Source organism: Aotus nancymaae, unplaced genomic scaffold, assembly GCF_030222135.1.
Source record: "Aotus nancymaae isolate 86718 unplaced genomic scaffold, 86718_ANA_hifiasm-v0.15.2.pri h1tg000029l, whole genome shotgun sequence".
In the NCBI taxonomy this organism is placed as follows: Eukaryota; Metazoa; Chordata; class Mammalia; order Primates; family Aotidae; genus Aotus; species Aotus nancymaae.
Window position 1 is genome coordinate 13,004,525 of NW_026988442.1, and position 20,086 is coordinate 13,024,610.

The following is a 20,086-nucleotide window of genomic DNA, read 5'->3' on the forward strand; positions in this document are numbered from 1 at the left end:
CATGCTTCCCCCAGTGGCGTCCCACATGGTGGTTTTCAGAAGGCTTTGGGGGCAAGAGGCAGAGGGGCAGGTTGCTTGGGTTAGCTAACATTTTGAGTATGGCGGAGATAATCAATATATCTCTAAATTTGCTCTAAACAACAAATTAGTGATGGGTACTCACTGAAGATTCCATTTCCCTTTGGGCAATTCTCACTACTGTTCCTCCCATGACTGTCCAGATGTCAAGATAAATAGCAAATTAGAGCAAATTTAGAGATCTATAGATTATATTAAAATAAGTGTCAAACTGATGAGCAGTGCAGAGTCATGAGGTGGTTGCTATTGATTTGTTCAATATTTATTTGTTGACTGTACTGTACTAGGTGCAGGCTTTTTACTGGGGCCTGAGGATTTGACAGTGAAATAAGTTACAGTCCTTCCCCTAATGAGTTCACAGCCTGGTAGGAAAGGCAGACAAATCATCAGGGAAGTGTTACCCAGGACCTTGATCAGGATAATGAAGGCAGCAAGGTGAGACTCCCCCAACCTAGAATCTGGGTAGGGGCCTAGAGTAGGCTTCACAGAGGGTATGATGTAGGAATTGACCAAGGTGGAAAAATGAAGAAGAAAAATATTTTAGGCAGAGAAAATAGTGTGTGAAAAGGAACTTCGTATCAAGAGTATGGGCTTGCAGTCGAGTCTGACTTTTCAAATCCCAACTCCTCTGCTCACTGGCTATGTGTCTCTGGGCAAGTTGCTGTAACATTCTGACATTGGCTGGCCATTTGTAAAACAGGAAATAACCACATCTATCTTAAAGGAATGTTAAATGTTAAGAGTGACTGGAACTCACTGAAGATTCCATTTCTCCCTGGGCAATTCTCACTCCTGCTCTTCTCATGACTGTCCAGGTGTCAAGACAAAAGATGCTTCAGCTTTGGAAACTTGTTCTCCTGTGCAACCTGCTCGCTGGGACCTCAGCGTCTCTTCTTGGCAATCTCGGTGCTGGCCTGAGCAATGTCGTTGATGAGCTGAAACCTGTTCTTGACGAAAGACTTGAGACAATTGACAATACTGTTAAAGGTAAATCAGCAAGTGTGATGATCAATGTCACATAAATTAGCCTCCTAAACACTATGCCTGCAATACTAGAGGCTGCCACCAGGGGCTACTCTTTATGGGTGGTTTACTGAGAAAAGTGGCTATTCAATTCCTGGCTCATTCATTTATCTTTCTAGAAACAAGCAATGCCACATGAATATCCTTCTACATATTATATCCTGATAAACTTTTGCCAATATACACATAAGGTAAATTCCTATAAGTGGGATTTCACAAGTTCAAAAACTACGCTGTTGACAAATAATCTCCTATGTTAACACTTTCTCCAACAGTCTATGAGAGTGCCTTTTTTCTCACTCCCTTTCCAGCACTGGGTATGGACAATTTTATATGTCCTGCCAGTCTCACAGATGAAAAGTTATAACTTATTTCACTTTGCATTCCTCTAATTATAAAAGAGCCCTCTCCTTTTTCATATATTTGCTGTGTACTTACATATTTTAACTTGAGTATTTTGTGTATATTCTTAGCATATTTTTCTTTGGGGGTTGTTTAATATTCTTTTATTCACTTGTGTTAATTCAGTGAAAATTAAGGAAATTATCCCTACTTAGCCTCTGTATTATTATCCCTACCTACCTAGTATCTGTAAGGTTACCTACCTTTATATTTAATTATATCTCCTTTTTATGTTAACTTATTAAAATAACTTGGCTTTCTTTTTGTTTTGTGGAAACATTAGCAGCATGTCAAAAGCAGTTTTTGTAGGAGGAGGTAACTTCTGCACATGGCTGCCTTTCAAACCTTGTCAAGGGCTTAGGTAACTTTCAAAGATGCAGAAAGGACTCACTCTAATTTTATAGCTGGGACACCTGAGACCCAGAGACAGAAATGTTTAAACCAAGGTCACCTAGTGAGCTGTACAATCAGATGTATTTATATCACCAATTTTCTTTAAAGCGTCATTCTCTGAATCATTACAACTAGATAGATATTGTCCATTACGGAGCCAAGTTACGACATTATGATTACATCTCTTTCCTTACATAGTTTTTTGTTTTTCCTTAGGTTGGTAATTGCCCTGTTGTTTCTCAGTTGAATTATTTTATCCCCACATATACTTAATTCTTTTCATGGGCATCATCCTACATCTACCATGACATTTATTCTTTTTTGAAACAAAGTCTCACTCTGTCACCCAAGCTAGAGTACTCTGGCAGCCTCAACCTCCTGGGCTCAACTGATCCTCCCACCTCAGCCTCCCCAGTAGCTGGGACTATATGTGCATACCACCACACCTGGCTAAGTTTTACATTTTTTGAAGAGATGGAGTCTCATCATTTTGCCCAGGCTGGTCTTGAACTCCTGGCCTCAAGTCATCCTCCTGCCTTGGTCTCCTGAAGTGCTGGGATTATAGGCGTGAGCCACCACACCAGGTCACAACATTTATTCTCATCCCCCTGTTCTCCAGAGACCTACCATAAGACACGTTGTCCTCCTCCTTCTATAAGAATCATTGCTTCCTTTTGTTGCAATTGCTTTTGGTGTCATGAAGTCTTTGCCCATGCCTGTGTCCTGAATGGTATTGCCTAGGTTTTCTTCTAGGATTTTTATGGTTTTGGGTTTTACATTTAAGTTTTTAAACCATCTTGGGTTAATTTTTGTATAAGGTGTAAGGAAGGGGTCCAGTTTCAGTTTTCTGCATATGGCTAGCCAGTTTTCCCAGAACCATTTATTAAACTGGGAGTCCTTTCCCCATTGCTGTTTCTGTCAGGTTTGTTGAAGATCAGATGGTTGTAGATGTGTGGTGCTATTTCTGAAGTCTCTGTTTTGTTCCATTGGCCTATATGTTTGTTTTGGTAGCAGTATCATGCTGTTTTGGTTACTGTAGCCTTGTAGTATAGTTTGATGTCAGGTAGCATGATGCCGCCAGCTTTGTTCTTTTTGCTTAAGATTGTCTTGCTATACATTCTCTTTTTTGGTTCCATATGAAATTTGAAGTAGTTTTTTCTAATTCTGTGAAGAAAGTCAATGGTAGTTTGATGGGAATAGCAGTGAATGTATAAATTACTTTTGGTAGTATTGTAATTTTCACGATATTGATTCTTCCTATCTGTGAGCTTGGAAAATTGACAAATGGGATCTAATTAAACTGAAAAGCTTCTGCACAATAAAAGAAACTAGCATTAGAGTGAACGGGCAACCTACAGGATGGGAGAAAATTTTTGCAATCTACCCATCTGACAAAGGTCTAATATTCAGAATCTACAAGGAACTTAAATTTACAAGAAGAAAAAAAACAACCCCAACAAAAAGTGGGCAAAGGATATGAACAGACAATTCTCAAAAAAAAAAAAAAGATATTTATGCAGCCAACAAACATATGAACAAAACTCATCAGTACTGATCATTAGAGAAATGCAAATCAAAACCACAATGAGATACTATCTCATGCCTGTAAGAATGGCAATCATTCAAAAGTCAGGAAACAATAGATGCTGGCAAGGCTGTGGGAAAATAGGAATGCTTTTACACTGCTGGTGGGAGTGTAAATTAGTTCAACCATTGTGGAACACAGTGTGGCGATTCCTCAGTGATCTAGAACCATAAATACCATTTGACCCAGCAATCTCATTACTGGGTATATACCCAAAGGAATATAAATCATTCTGCTATGAAGATACATGTACACATATGTTTATTGCGGCATTATTGACAATAGCAAAGACATGGAGCCAACCCAAATGCCCATCAATGATAGACTGGATGAAGAAAATGTGACACATATACACCATGAAATATTATACAGCCATAAAATAGAATGAGAGCTTGTCCTTTGCAGGGACATGGATGAATCTGGAAACCATCATCCTCAGCAAACTAACACAGGAACAGAAAACCAAACACCAAATGTTCTCACTCATAAGTAGGAGTTGAACAATGAGAACACATGGGAACAGGGAAGGAAATATCACACATTGGGGCCTTTTGGGGGCTCGGGAGCAAGGGGAGGGAGAGCATTAGGACAAATACCTAATGCACGTGGGGCTTAAAACCTAGATGATGGGTTGATAGGTGCAGCAAACTATCATGGCACGTGTATACCTATGTAACAAACCTGCACAATTCTGCACATGTATCCTAGAACTTAAAGTAAAAGAAAAAAAAAGAATTATTGCTTCCTGGGCCTGCTGCAAAGCTGTCATTCTGGAACTCTCATTTGCCAGTTTCATGATTGGAGTCATTTTTTTCTCCTTGATTCTAGATTTTTCATTTCTTGAGTGTATTCTCTTAATCTTTCTAGTTTTTCGAACTCATGTGAGCATCTCACTTAGCACAACAGACCCCTAAGTCACCCCTAGACACTGGTGTACAATCAATATCAATTGCCTGGCCAACTGATTGATTGCTCTGTTGATAAATAATCAGTATGTATTATCAATAGTTTGGAGGCAGCATGGAAGAAACAAGAGTTCCCTGGCTGTGTGACTAGACACATTTCTTAACCATCTTGAGCCTTTATTCCCTTAGCTATAAAAAAGCAGACAATGACAATATCTACCTCACTGAGTTGTTATAAAGATTAAATAAAATAACATAAGCAAACAGTCTTACCCGGTAGGTACCTGGAGCATCGTAGCTACTTCGCAAGTGGTGCATGACACAAAACGGCGATTGTTTTTGGCAGACGTCCTTGAGAAACTGAAGGTGGACCTCGGGGTGCTTCAGCAATCCGGCGCTTGGCAACTGGCCAAGCAGAAGGTCCAGGAAGCTGAGAAATTGCTGAACAATGTCGTTTATAAACTGCTTCCAACAAATACGAACATTTTGGGGTGAGTTGGTGCTTCAGGGTGGAGATCTTTGCTCTAAGAAAAGGGAATACACATCTTTGAGGAGGTAAGTTTAAGGTGAAAGACAGTTGGACAAGCCTCGTTCCTCTCCCACAGAGCCAAGGTGGTCTGAGTGAGGCCAGACCCACCGGAGTTTGAGTAAATTAGAGGCAGGGCTCCAGGGTCAATCTGGGCATCCTAAGGGTTCGAGCTTCCGCATTCTTCAATTTCAGGGTCAGGGTGAAGGTTATATTTATCTTTACCTCTACCTGTTTGCTGGTGCATGGAGTCCGTTTCCAAAGAATAAAACTTCTTCTCCACATATAACTGAGGGTAAAAGCCCAGATCCCCATAGGGGAAGAGAAACTGGAGTCTACACCACATAACCCCAGGCAGTGGATCCGCTTATAAACTTTTTTTTGAGATGCAGTTTGCTCTTGTCGCCCAGGCTGGAGTGGAATGATGCGATGTCAGCTCACCACAACCTCCACCTCCCGGGTTCAAGCAATTCTTCTGCCTCAGCCTCCCAAGTAGCTGGGATTAAAGGTGCGCACCACCACACCCAGCTATTTTTTTTTTTTTTTGTATTTTTAGTAGAGATGGGGTTTCTCCACATTGGTCAGGCTGGTCTCGAACTCCCGACCTCAGGTGATCCGCCTGCCTCGGCCTCCCAAAGTGCTGAGATTACAGGTATGAGTCACTGTGCCCAGCCTCACTCATGAACTTTTAAAGTCAGACAGTTCTGGCCTCTAATTCTGGCTCTGACACTTACTCCCCTGGGAATCTGGGGGAAAATCACACCAGCCTGAGCCTCAGGGTGCTGTGCCATAAAATGGAGAGAATCAAACCTCTGAGCTGGGCTATAGTGAAGGCAAGGCTGATGAGGTCCAAACGCTTCGCTCTAGGCTGGCACAGGGAAGTGCTTGGTAAGTGGCTGTCACGGGGAGTGACATGGGTGAATTGTGGGTTTCACGCAGGTTGAAAATCAGCAACTCCCTCATCCTGGATGTCAAAGCTGAACCAACTGATGATGGCAAAGGCCTTAACCTGAGATTCCCTGTCACTGCGGACGTCTCTGAGACCCTGTGAGTATGTGCTAGAATCTGAGATTTGGGAAAGGCAGTTCAGCCTGGCTGATGGATACCCAACTTGGGAATGAGGCTCCTCCTCCCACTGCTGGGAGACCCTGGGCCTCAGTTTCCCAATCTGTGAGTGAGAGGAGCCTTCTGGGTCTAAGATCTCAACCTTTAAAATGATCTAAGGAACTTTGGCCATAACCAAATGTCTTTTAAAAACAATGCTCCATTGAATATAGTTTTGAAATCATGACATTTATCTGGCTGTAAAATTTGAAAAGTTGAGAAAACAGAAACATTTATTATTCTTTGGCAAAATTTCCTCCAGCGTTATTTTGTCTCTCAAGATTCTCTCTAAATAGCAGTGACCATTACAGAAAAATGACTAGTACACAGTGAAAAATCTAGTAGTACACAGTGACAGTGTATAATAAAGTGCATGTGTGCAAAATATAAGTTTAAACTCTTAATTTTAGCTAGGAGTGGTGGCTTACACCTGTAATCCCAGCAATTTGGGAAGCCGAGGTGGGAGGATCACTTGAACTCAGGAGTTCATGACCACCCCGGGCAACATGATGAAACCCTGTCTCTACAAAAAGTGCAAAAAATAACCAGGTGTGGTGAGGCACGCCTGTATTCCAAGCTACTTGGGAGGCCGAGACAAGAGGATTGCTTGAGCCTGAGAGGTCGAGGCTGCAGTGAGCCCTGATTGCACCATTGCACTCCAGCCTGGGCGACAGAGTGAGACTCTGTCTCACAAAAAATTTAAAAAATTAATTTTAAAGGAGATAGAGAGACAAGAAATGAGCATGTATGAAAGAACTTCTGTAAACTATATGCACTAATGATGCCATCCCTCATTAGCTATGAGATCTTGGGTACTTAACCTCTCGGTACCAAGATTTCCTCATTCAGAAAATAGGGATAGTAATACTACACTTCCCTCGGCATTCTTGTGATGCATAAATGAATTGTAAATGAATCCAGATAAAATACTTTTTAAAGTACTTACGAATTGTTGTCAATAAATATTAACTATTATTGTTTTACTTATTAGTGTAATGTTGTATAAAAAATTCATGTGAGCTAAACCCAAGTGGCCAGGAGAAGAAGCCCCTGATATAAACATGTAAATCTCATAGAGGATATGGACCATGTTGATATCACCTGGGCCACGTTGACATCACGCATAGACATTCTGACTCATATCCACACAGGTGGAGGAACCCAACTAGGCAACCTGAAGGACCCCTTCTAGACTCTGTTGACTGTGCATCTTACTTCCTGCAGGCCCATCATTGGCCAGGTTGTCAAGCTGAATGCCTCCTTGGACCTCCTGACTGCAGTCAGAATTGAAATTGACCCCCAGACCCACAAGGCTGTTGCCGTCCTGGGAGAATGTGCCAGTGACCCAACCAGTATCTCACTTTCCTTGCTGGATGCGTAAGACCCCATTCATCTTAGCAGAGCTGGGCTCTCAGGGAAGCTGGGGACCCCTCATTTCAGCTCTAGTCCTATACCTAAGAGGAGGCCTAGGGGTGAAAGTGTTCCAGCTCTGGAGTCAGGTTGGCCTTGGTTCAAACGTCAGCTCTGCCGCTAACTTGTAACTTTATCAGCAACTTGATTTCTCTAAGCCTGTTTTCACATCTGTAAACTGGGGGTGTTAATAATAACTACTCCTAGGCTTCTGAGATGACCAGATGAGAAAATACAAATATTTGGCCTATAGCCTGGAACACGCTGCCTCTCTGCCTCCTGGTTCTCTCCATTACTGAGACTGGAGTGTTGAGCTCGCCCACCATAATCATGAGTTTGCTTATTTCGCCTTTCAACTCTGTCAGTTTCTGCTTCATACCTTTTGAAGATCTGTTGTTAGGTGCATGCACATTAGGATTGTTATGACTTCTTGGAGAACTGACCCCTTTATTGTTACTTAACGTCCCTCAATAATAATAATAACGATATAATTATATTTACCTTCATGCCTCCAGTTGGGAGGGAGAGGGGAGAGTAAGTGCCTGCCGTGGGCTCTAATTTCAGATCGTCCCCAGATCATCCTCCACCCGGTGGAAATTTCTGGAAAGGAGATCTTGAAAACTTAATCCTCTCCATTTAAATCATTCATCTCTTTTAATCCACAAAATCTACATCTTAAGCTCTATGCTTGAAAGAGCAGGTTTGACTCAGGCCAGAGGGTGGAGGGAGAAAGAGTGACGCTGGCCACTGGCCGCTGGCTGGGGGAAGATGAGTGATCCAGATGCCAAGGGCTGGGGCTGCTTTGCCTTTGGCCAGGAACAAGCCTGGGTCCTTAGCTCTCAGCCCTGATGGCCATGAGCAGAGGACGCTCCCCTCGCCCTGCACTGAGGGAGCTGAACACAGTTTGTCCAAAGACCCCTGAAAACCAAAGAAAAGCTCCATGGTTGGATGTCAGTTGAGAAGGCCAGGATGTAAATTCAGAGCCCAGAGTCTTGCTGGGTGCTGTCTTCCCAAGCAGCCTCAGGGACTCCATCCCGCTGCTCTGGGTCCATGCCCACATCTGTGAGATGGCACCACTCTGTGGCTCCAGATACTCCCAGGGCCTTTCTTTGCACTTGTGGTCCAGTACCAAGTGCTCCCTATGGTCGTGTAGGCTCTATTTGATCTGGCCCCACCCTTGTATCCCCGCGCCCTCCCCTCACTCACTGTGCCCAGATACAGCAGCCTTTGTGCTCTGCCATAAATAGGCTCTTTCCCAGCTTAAGACCTTTGTGTGGGCGGCTCTGGCTTCCTAGAGCTCCTTCTTCTCACTGCATCACGGTGGATTTCTGCATCTTTCAGGGTCTTCACAGGGCTCCTCCTATTCTCTCTCCTAAGAGTCTACTCTTGCCTTTTAAACACTTGTCACAAGCTCTCAATATATATTTAACTGTATGTTCATTTCATTCATTCTTTCAGCCAAAAATGTGTTGAGGCCAGGCACGGTGGCTCACAGCTGTAATCCCAGCACTTTGGGAAGCTGAGGTGGGCAGATCACTTGAGGTCAGGAGTTCAAGACCAGCTTGGCCAACGTGGCGAAAGCCCGTCTCTACTAAAAATACAAAAATTAGCCAGGGGTGATGGTGGATGCCTGTAATCCCAGCTACTCGGGAGGCTGAGGCAGGAGAATCGCTTGAACTGAGGAGGCAGAGGTTGCAGAGAGCTGAGATCATGCCATTGCTCTCTAGCCTGGGTGACAGAGCAAGATCTTGTCTAAAAAAATAAAAAACAAAAACAAAAACAGTGTATTGAGCATCTGCTATGTGCCAGGCGGGCACTGTTCTGGGCTCTGGAGAACTAATTGGTGATGGCAGACAAGGTCCCTTTTCTCATGGAGCTTACCTAAGGGAAAGCTAAGCTCCCCTGGATCTGCATTCACATCTGTGAGCATTACCTTTAATGGGGCACTTCGATAGCAAAGCTCTCTCTTAGCTAAGTAGTCAAGGAGGGCTGCCCTGAGGAGGTGGCAATTATGCTGAGAGTTGAAGGTGGGAGGAGCCAACCTTGGCAAGATTTGTTTAGGTACCACATTAGGGGATGTTTGTATTTTGCTCCTCAGAGCCCAGCTAAGTTCCTGGTGCATAGCTAGTGCTCTGTAAATATGGGTTGAATGAATGAATGAATGAATGAATGAAAGGTCCCTGTGCTGAGACTCTCATGAGGCACTGGGTGAGCCACTGTCAGATGTGGGATTCTAAGGGACGATCCATGTGGATGGGAGGCACTGTCTGTAGTTAGACAGGCGTCTCCATGAACCTGGGGTTTACTGACTCCCCAACTTCTTGCCAGTCCCCTTGCCTCTTGCCCACTTGACCAGGCTTTAACAGTTCCCTGTGTTTTCCAGGCAAAGCCAAGTCATCAACAAGTTAGTGAATAGTGTGATTAACACGGTGAAAAGCACTGTGTCCTTCCTGGTGCAGAAGGAGGTGAGTCTCCCCCTCCTTGGGGCCCAGATCCAGGCCTGGTGGGGGCAGGTGGGGGAATTTGCAGGCCTGGCTGTATCCTCTGGGCACTTTTCCTTTGGAGGTGAAAACTTCTCCTTGGGAGGTCAGCTGGATCCTTCTCCTCTACTAATCAGCCTGGTGGGTAGCAGGGGAGGGCAGAGGCCTGACATTAGCTGAAATTGCCAGGTCTCAAACTTGGACCAGTCACCATATCCATGTACTACCAATATGCTTTTGTAGCTAACATTTTCAACACAATTGTACTTCAATACATTTCCTTAGAAGCATTTATTTTTTAAAATAAAACTATATCTCTATCATAAATAGAAAATTAAGAACACATATCATACAATCAATGAAAAAAATTAACCCAGACTTATAAAATAGTTTAAATTTTTTTTCCATCTGTGCATCATACAAAACCATAGGTACCATGTGCAGGATTCCTAGGCCCAAAGTTCCAGAGACTCTAAATCAATCATTTTGGAAGGGGACCCAGGAATGTGGGTTTATAAAAGAAAAAATCCTCCGGGTGGCTCTGTGACCCACTGAACCGGAGGTTAGTTATATTCCAAATGCGGTCCTCCACCAGCTTCAGCCTCTCCTGGGCGCTTGACCGGAATCTCAGACCCCGCCCCAGACCTGCTGAATTGCAATCTGCAGGGAACCATGTACACACAAGAGCATGAGATTCTCTGCTCTACAACTGCAGGGCATTTGACCCTTTAAAATCCCAGGGTTCCAAAGTTCAAGGTTTCTAAGCATATGGGGATGTTAACACTCTAGATTGTAGATTTTTGAGGTCCTAGAGTTCTAGTGTTCTAAGGTTTTAGGATTCTAACACACTAGCATTTCCAGATTTAAGACTGCTGGGATTCCGTTCTAAAATCCTAAGGTTCAGATCCGGAATGGTGGCTCACACCTGTAATCTCAGCTCTTTGAGAGGTCGAGGTGGGCAGATCACTTGAGGTCAGGAGTTCAAGATCACCCTGGACAGCATGGTGAAACCCTGACTCTACTAAAAATACAAAAATTAGCCAGGCATGGTGGCATGTGCCTGTAAACCCAGTTTCTTGAGAGGCCGAGGCAGGAGAATCACTTGAACCTGGGAGGCAGAAGTTGCAGTGAGCAGAGATTGCACCACTGCACTCCAGCCTCGGCAACAGAGTGAGATTCTGTCTTAAAAAAAATACAGGTCAGGGGTGGTGGCTCATACCTGTAATCCCAGCACTTTGGGAAGCTGAGGCAGGTAGATCATGAAATCAGGAGATTGAGACCATCCTGGCCAACATGGTGAAACCCCATCTACTAAAAATGCAAAAATTAGCTGGGTATGGTGGCGTGTGCATGTAATCCCGGCTACTCAGGAGGCTGAGGCAGGAGAATCACTTGAACCTGGGAGGCGGAGGTTGCAGGGAGCTGAGATTGCACCACTGCACTCCAGCCTGAAGACAGAGCAAGACTCTGTCTCAAAAAAAAAAGAAAAAATACAATACAATACAATACAATCCTAAGGTTCAAAGGTTCTAAGATCCCTCGAAATGAGCCTCTCTGTGGGTGGCAAACAATTTGTTTCTGGCTGAGGAGAATGATCTGTTTGTCCTCCTTCTCCTGACCCTCCTTTTCCTCCTCTCTCAGATATGCCCACTGATCCGCATCTTCCTCCACAGCCTGGATGTAAATTTCATTCAGCAAGTCATTGGTAAGTCACAACCTGGGGAAGCTGGGGTCTCCTGTCTTCTGAGGCAAGCAGGGAGATCTGTGCCCACCCCAAAAACAGTTCTCATCAGGGGACCCTGGAGAAGTAGAAGGACCCACCGTCCTAAGCAAATTGGGAGCTGTGGCTTCCCCTCCACAGACATCTGAGGGCTCTCTTTGGTTTTGGGGTCTCCAGGCATGGCTGGGGTTGCTGGGGCAAAATGGGGTAAGTAAAGGTGTCGAGACCCTGGAGGTGACCCTTCTATGAAAATAGCCACAAGTCAGCCAGGCACGGTGGCTCACTCCTGTAATCCCAGTTTTGGGAGGCTGAGGTGGGCAGATCACTTGAGTTCAGGAGTTTGAGACCAGCCTAGGTGACATGGTGAAACCCCATCTCTACAAAAATTAGCCAGGTGTGATGGCACGCGCCTGTAGACCCAGCTACTTGGGAGGCTGAGGCGAAAGGATTGCTTGAGCCTGGGAGGCAAACGTTGCAGTGAGCGGAGATCATGCCACTGCACTCCAGCCTGGGTGACAGAGTGAAATCCCCATCTCAAAACAAAACAAAACAAAACAAAAAAAAGTGACAGAGCGAGATCCCCATCTCAAAAAAAAGAAGAAGAAGAAGAAGAAAGAAAATAGCCACAACTCTAGTCCTTAGTCCTTTGGGCAGTCACTCTGCGCTATGTGCACGCTATGTCACTGGGTCCTTCCAACAACCCTGTGGGGTGGGTACTGTCATTGTACCCACTTTCCAGATGAACAAACTGAAGCTCAGAGAGGCGGAATGACATCCCTGGGGTCCCACAGCTGTCAGGTGTCCTGCTGGAGAGTGGCAGCTATTGGAGTCTGGTCTCTATTCAATTTTTCAGCAGCAGAGACTAAGGATTCCTATTGATTTTGTTTCTTCAGATAAACTTCAGCAGGAAACCCAGCTGCAAACCCACCTCTGAAGAGGATGAATGAGGAGGACCACTGTGATGCTTGCTGGTGAGGAGCCAGGCTCTGTGCCCCAATGCGCAGGGGCCTATGGTGAAGCAAAAGGCAGGCATGGCTTCCCTTCTTCCTGTGTTAGCAGACTGCGCCTTCATCTTAGTCATAGACTGAGCCCTGGCCCCAGGACCAGGCTAAGCCCTGACTCTGGTCACACTCTGAACACTGAGCCTTAATCACTGAACTCTGATTCTGGCCCCAGACTGAGCCCGGATCCTACTCACAGACTGAGCTTTGAGGCCAGTTATTGACAGAACCTTAGTCTTGGTCACAGACTGAGCCCCAACCTTGGTCTCAAATGGATCCATGATTCTGATCACATATTGAGCCCTGAACCTGGCTCCACTGGTGGCCTCCAATCAATCCTTTTACATCTGCCATTGTTCTGAAGGAGGGTGAGGGGAATGAAGATGGGTCAGTGCCAGGTGCCAATGAAAGACCCCAAACCACAGGTGCCAGTTCCTTCTTCTGGGACTTAAACGATATGGGGTATTGTGGGAAAGAGTTGGGACACCGGAGCCAGGTCAACTTGGGTCCCATCAACCACCCCGTGGATGCTAGCTGTGTGTAAGGGTAGCCTGGCTGCAAACGTCCTAACCTCCTGTGGTCTCATTCTAGATTGGTTCCTAGTGGTTTGTCCCACCCCCTTATAGCATCTACCTCTGGGAAGCTGCTGCCACCATCCAACCAGCATGAAAGCCTAAGTCCCACAAGAAGGGCCTTCCCAGACGCCCCTTCTCCTCTCAGTCAGAACAGCAGCTTCTACACGTGTTCTCCTGCCCCTGGCAATAAAGGCCCATTTCTGCACCCTTCTGTGTGGCTCCTTGCCTTCCCTCCATTTGGGATTTGTTGGTGGGAATTGGGGAGGGAGGTTGGGGGCTGCAACTGGGGTAGGAGAGACCTGGATCCAGAGCTAGAAGCCTCAGTGGGAATATCCAGCCCCATCTCCTGGTTCTGTTAATGGGACCACTGAGACACAGAGAGGGCAAGAAACTAGCCCAAGTCACACAGCCAGTCTGTAGCAATAGAGACCCCTGATCTATCCATTCACACATTCAACAGGTATGTAGTGAGCACCTACTCTGTGCCAGACAGGCAGTGGGAACTGGAAAGTCACATTCTGAGGACAGCCCCACCAGCACTTTCCTCCATTCCTCTCCAGGTGCCCTGAGGATTCTTGGAGAATCAGGAGACACCAAGCGTAACTGGAGTCAGGAGTACAAGGCAGAGTGACACAGGGTTGGAGGCCCGTTAGCCACCCTGCCCACTAGGGGTCCCACTGAGCTGAGATGTCTTTTTCCAGGTGGTGCTGAGAGCCCTCAGTTTGTAGTACCCAGGGTTCACCCACCTCTCCCATCGCCTGAGAGCCTGTGCACCCACCTGCCAGCCTCCCTAGTGAGGTTGAGGACCCTGGAATGCTCACCTATCCTATGGAGATCAGCTTCTCCCTCCACCCAAAGCCCCTCCATCCACACTCCAGAATGCAACTCGGCCCATGCTGTACCAGACTATGGCAGAGACAGCATCACACCGCTCATGGCAACACATCATGGTGGCTGCCTTGTGTGACACGTGGGCTCCACTGATTCCTTACCACATCCATGCACCAGAAGAGCCATTATCATACTCATTTGACAGAGGAGGACTCTGAGGCTGACGGAAGCAAAGTGACTCCGCCAGGTCACACAGTGAGCAAGGGGCAGAGCCAGGCTTGGAATACACAGCTGTAGGGCCCCTGAATTTACTACTAATAGGGACACTGAGGCACAAGGAGGGCCCAGGCTCAGAGAGGCATTCTGGTTTCCAAGCATTTGGCCGCTACTCTCACCAGCCTCCCGCAGGCTTCACTTTCCTGGCCCAGGACAGATGAGGTGCTCTGGGTGCTGTTCTTCTCCCCCATGTGTGGATTCTCGGCTCTCCCTTTGCTGTAGAAGGGGCAAGACACTGCCCATTCCTTACAATCGCGTTGGCCTCAGCAGAGATGCAGCACCGGCCACACACTAATGCATGCCGTCGCCTCATGATCCCAGCAGCCTCTCCTTTCCAGAAGGGAAACCGGCACCAGGAACCTTTGCCAATTTTGCCAAGCAGCCATCTCCTTATTCTGCACAACTCTGGGAGGGAGGGACTGCTCTTGTCCCCAAGAAAACTCATACTCAGAGAGACCAAGGCCACACAGAAGACTGAACACAGCTGCTAATTCACTCGAGGGCCTCCTCTCCGATGAAGGCAGCCTCACAGAGTCAGATGACCGGCAGGGGCCCTTTGATTCCTTGGAGTGACCTAGAGGCCTTAGACCAGCAAGCTGAATCCTCTCCTGAGCCCCTCTGCTGAAGATCTCAGCTCTGGTGGTGACTGTGAGTTGCTTGGCACAGGGTGAAACTGAGGACTTGGGCAGATCTGAGCTCGACTAGTCCCTGCCACTTCCCAGCAGTGTGATCTTGAGCAACTTACTTAACCTCAGCTTTCTCACCTGTCAAATGGAATTAGTAGTAAAGTCTCCCTCACTGGACTTGTGAGGATTAAATGAGGAGTCAGTGAGTGGAAAGTGTTTAACCAGGGTCTCACGAAAAGTAAGCACAGGATGCACGTTGGCCTCTACACACTGAAACTACTGTTATGACTGCCATGCTCAGGTTTGTTGATTGACTGATAAAAACACTAACATGGTAGAAGAATCATGGTCCAAGGAGATCTTGAGTTTCTACCTTGTCTCTATGAGGGAGGACTACTAAGTAACTCCCAGTATACATTCTTCTCTCCCCAAGTTTTGGTGGGACAAATGACCCCCAGCCAGAGACCATATCTCCCAGCCTCCTTTGCAGTTAACTGTGGCCATGTGACTAAGGTCTGGCCAATGGCATATAAGCAAAACTGATCATGCAAATTCCACTTTGTGCTTTAAAAGCAAGGGGATTCCCTCCACTTCCTTCTAGCATTCCCCCTTCTCTGCAGTTAGAAATGGAAACAACTGGAGCAACTGCCCTGGACCCAGAGGTGGAAGCCCTGTGTTGAGAACAGCACAGCTGCTCCAGGAGCCACAGACCACTCACTCCTGGGCTCTGAAGGGAGAAAGGAATGAACTTGCTTATTTAAACCACGATATTGGGGTCTTTTTGCTGTCGGCTTTGCATGTCTGGCAAGGCCTGCAGGAGCTCCGATAGGATGGTACTGGGGAAATACGCTCATGGAGCCAAAGACACATGAAAAGACACACCAGAAGAAATGCTCTTTAATCAAGAGATAGCTCTTATTCAGACGACCTACTAACAATATCTGTCAAAACACCAGCTGGATTAGCTAATCTTCCAATCAAATACCAAGGTGGGAAATTCAGATTGTATTCTGTCTTGTGTCAAGTGTGGCTTCATCTGATTGACTGCTATGTTCAGATGTGCAAGGACAAGCAGCCAGGCGGGACTGTCCAGAGCGGCACTGCTCACCTTTACCTGACCAAAGCACTCTGCCCATCAGCACTGATGAGGGAGGAAAATAGGGTCAGGAGGCAGGGAACAAAAGTTTCACCATGTTGGCCAGGTTGGTCTTGAACTCCTGACCTCAAGTGATCCGCCTGCCTTGGCCTCCCAAAGTGCTGGGATTATAGGCATGAGCCACTGAGTCTGGCCATGTTTCTCGTTTTCTAAACATGCCTCACATAGAGTATCTCCAAATGCAGCTATGTAAAATAGAACCAAAACTTGAGTGACTTCTCTGAATAACTATGCGGAATTTTTGTAAGAATAGCTGAAGTCAGTCTGATTTAAATGTGCGAAGAGGCAGCTACGTGTTTAGAGTTTCCCCAGATATTTTCACCTAAGTGATGCTTCCCTTCCTAAGGCTGACCAAGGCCAGTTGATCCTTTTAAATTAAAAATAAAGGCCAGGTGCGATGGCTCACGCTTGTAATCCCAGCACTTTGGGAGGCCGAGGCGGGCAGATCACGAGGTCAGGAGGTCAAGACCATCCTGGCTAACACAGTGAAACCCTGTCTCTACTAAAAATACAAAAAATTAGCCAGGCGTGGTGGCACTGCCTGTAGCCCCAGCTACTCGGGAGGCTGAGGCAGGAGAATTGCTTGAATCCAGGAGGCAGAGGTTGCAGTGAGTCGAGATCACACTGTTGCACTCCAGCCCAGGCAACAGAGCAAGACTCTATCTCAATAATAATAATAATAATAATAAATAAAATGTCCCATGTAAAGGATGGAGGAGTGTTCTATCAGCTGCCTTGCCTTTCTGAGGTTCCTTGCTATGAGATTGAAGATCTAGGCTCCAGTAGGAGAGAAAGACTGCCTCCTGGAAAGCTGAAGAGATGGCAGGAACCAAGCCAACCCCAGGCTTTGCTGCAGTTTTACGTGCCTGTTGGTCAGTCTCTTTTAGGGCATTCTATATTTTGCATTCTGATGTACCTAGGAGTTAAAACAGTTGTTAAACAGATCATGCTTGTGAGTATTTATCTCTCATTTTGTACAATTAATCAAAGAAACAAAGAAACAAAAACACCATGAAGTCCTATATTTGTTTTTTTACTAGATGGATGAACTCTGTCATATGAATAAATATTGAACTAATCCATTTAAAGGGAGTCTTATTTTGGAAATATTTCAAATTGGTGCAGATGGAAAAGATTTTTTTCTTTTAAGGCCAAAGACAAGAATGTCATGCTATCCAGGTACAATTTGCTCTCTGTTCACAAAAACCAACGTAGATATAGACATTTTACCCTTTGAAGGAGCTGTGTCTCAATCTGTTGCCATTGATTTCTGTGGAAATGACTTTAGAAATTTCCAAGTTGCGCTGGGTGCGGTGGCTCACACCTGTAATCCCAGCACTTTGGGAGGCTGAGGTGGGCAGATTGTAAGGCTGGTTGCCTCTCCGGGAGCTCGGACACACCCCCCCCCTGCTTTTGTCCGAAAGCTCGGACATGCTCGGACATGTTCCCTTCTCCCTTTCTCGCACAGCCTGGCTTTCCCTTAAAGAACCCAGTATGCAAGCGGGGTCTTGTGAGTCTAGCCAATAGTAGCCAAGTCTTTCTAGCCAATAGCAGCTGAGTCTTTCTAGCCAATAGCAACCGAGTAATTCTAACCAATAGCAGCCAAGTCCTGTATGCAAACAAAGGCTTGTAACCTTACCCAATAGTAGTCCTGCTCTCCCACAACCAATCGAACTCCTTCACTCCCTATAAAAACCCCTGTCTGAGAGGAGTCCATGCGACTTCTCTGGTCCCTCCTGTCGGACTGCAGAACCTCGCTCGGGAGCCTGCATAAACCCTTCACATTGGACCTTCTTGTGTTGGCCTCAGTTTCTTCTTTTTAAACTCGGCAAGAACCCAAAAACAAACCTTACACAGATCACTTGAGGCCAGGAGTGTGAGAGCAGCCTAGTCAATATGGTGAAACTCCGACTCTACTAAAAACACAAAAACTAGCCAGGTGTGGCAGTGTGTGCTGTAATCCCAGCTACTTGGGAGGCTGAGGCAGGAGGACCGTTTGAACCCTGGAGGTGGAGGTTGCAGTGAGCTGAGATTGTGCCACTGCATTCCAACCTGGGTGACAGACTGAGACTATGTCTCAAAAAAAGAAAAAGAAAAGAAAAGAAAAGAAAGAAATTTCCAAGATGTCCTTGAATTGTCTAACCGTGGACATCAGCAGTTGTCTCCCTTCTACCATGTAGAATACTTGAACTTAATATTCTTCCAGATATAGGGGGATACTTGCTTGTTTTTCAAAGTGTTTATTTACTGTTGCTACTGTTTGATTAGAATGTATTAAATTTTAAAATCTGCTGGAGTGGTGGGGGAGCAGGGAGAAATTCTGTAATGGACCTCATACACATTTATCTCGCTGAATTCAAATTTTTACTGAGTGATCCAGTGAATGAGTCTTTGGATAGGTGTGGCAACTGAGAGTCAGAGAGGGGACGTGATTTGCCTGAGGCCACATGGCTGGTCAGAGGCAAAATTGGATTTAATCCGAAGTTCATCTCCTCCATAGCTTTCCCTGGTAGCCAAAGATGAATGAGAATTTTCCTTGCTGACTGTATTTTGTGGCAGTCCCACCTCCCACAGAAAATACACAAAGAGGTACTCAAAATTCGGGGTTTCTTTTGGGCAGTGACTAACTCGGGTTAGTGCCAAGCCTTAGTCCATGCTGTTCCAACTACCTAGGACACCTTTCCTTCTCCCTCACCTGTTGGTTAAATCCTCCTCAGCCTTCCAGACTCTCTGCTCAGGAGTCACCTCCCAGCTGAGTGGGGACGGCTCCTTAATGTTTCCAAAAAGAGTCACTATATTTCTCAACTTGAAGGTCTAATCGAGCTTGCTGTCACCAGCGTCCAATGCAGAGAGAACACTCAAAAAGCATCAGCTCTCAATGGCATGGCTTCCAGTCTTCTCATTCACCTCTCTGCCCCTTTGCCTCAAGGCAGGTGCTTCACGTTCAACAGCCCCAGTGCCCAGCAAAGGTGCAAGCAAATAACCTATGATGAATTCATGAATTAGTGAACAAATGAACAAAACTCTTTTTGACTGTACACAGACCCCATCTCTGGGGTAGCTGAATGGGTGAATAAGCAGGAAAATTCTAGCAAACTAGGATTAGGGGGTATAGGAGACCTGCATTATTTTCTGTTAACCAGAGACAGATAATGGAGGACAAAATTGATGGACTATGACCAAATGCATGGCTCCTAAGTGCATGATGCCAGGCTGTGGAGGGGGCAGGGCCGAGGCCACCAGGCCCCACTGGTGACTGATGTGGCCAATGAGGGGGGTTTCTCCTCTGTGAGCCTCTCTGGGACCAGCTCTGGCTTCTTTCTCACCAAGCCCAGACCTTAAAGTAGGGGTGTGGTGAGGGCTTCCTGGAGGTAGTGATGTCCCATGAAGGAGGCTTTGGGGAGGAGGAGGATGCTTTGAAAGGGTGAGGGGCATCTGCCATGAGGGGATATGTGAGAAGAATGAAGTCAAAATCTAACTGGACATGAAGTTATCCAGAGAGTAAAGCACTCAACTCTCATGCAGCCTCTTTTGAAGCATTTATTTCATTAAATCAATGCTCCCCATTCACATGGACCTTTCCAATGTTTGCATGATTTATACAGGATAACATCTCTGGATCCAAATTGCTAACTCTATGCCTTGGAACATTGTATGACCCCAGGAACATATCATGAAATATTTACCGAACTGGATCTTTCTGTTTACACTACGATGATGGAGGGTACAGATCTCACTCCATCTTTGTCAGCAGATGGAGATCTTTATTTTAAATATTTGCTCTGTGAATGGGAGTAGAATAAATTTCATCACACTGGAAAAGCCAAAGTCCTCAAATTAGGGGAGCCCATTGTTACACCAACTCGATAGACAGTTTCCTGAGCATTTTTTTAAAAACTGAAAAATAACTGTAGTTTCCAGCTGGGTGGAAATACAGATCTAAGAATTAGCTTAGCTAGAATCACAATGATGCAAAAAAGTGGAACTGAGAAAAA

At 45.8% G+C, this 20,086-nt stretch overlaps 1 protein-coding gene across 1 annotated transcript; it reads left to right on the forward strand.

Moving 5' to 3' along the window:
* The first annotated feature begins 908 nt into the window (after positions 1-908).
* Positions 909-12,560, forward strand: BPIFA2 (BPI fold containing family A member 2). The gene is made up of 7 exons (XM_012454978.1): positions 909-1,065; positions 4,733-4,877; positions 5,852-5,959; positions 7,241-7,393; positions 9,810-9,891; positions 11,548-11,611; positions 12,520-12,560. The coding sequence occupies exons 1-7, from the start codon at positions 909-911 to the stop codon at positions 12,558-12,560; spliced, it is 750 nt and encodes a 249-aa protein (XP_012310401.1).
* The last annotated feature ends 7,526 nt before the right edge of the window (positions 12,561-20,086 follow it).

What these genes read in the sequence shown, in the direction of transcription:
- BPIFA2 (XM_012454978.1), top strand. Translation starts at nt 909, where the DNA reads ATGCTTCAGCTTTGGAAACTTGTTCTCCTGTGCAACCTGCTCGCTGGG. An exon ending in AATTGACAATACTGTTAAAG is followed by an intron (nt 1,066 to 4,732) that starts GTAAATCAGCAA and finishes TGTTTTTGGCAG; the next exon opens with ACGTCCTTGAGAAACTGAAG. An exon ending in GCGGACGTCTCTGAGACCCT is followed by an intron (nt 5,960 to 7,240) that starts GTGAGTATGTGC and finishes TACTTCCTGCAG; the next exon opens with GCCCATCATTGGCCAGGTTG.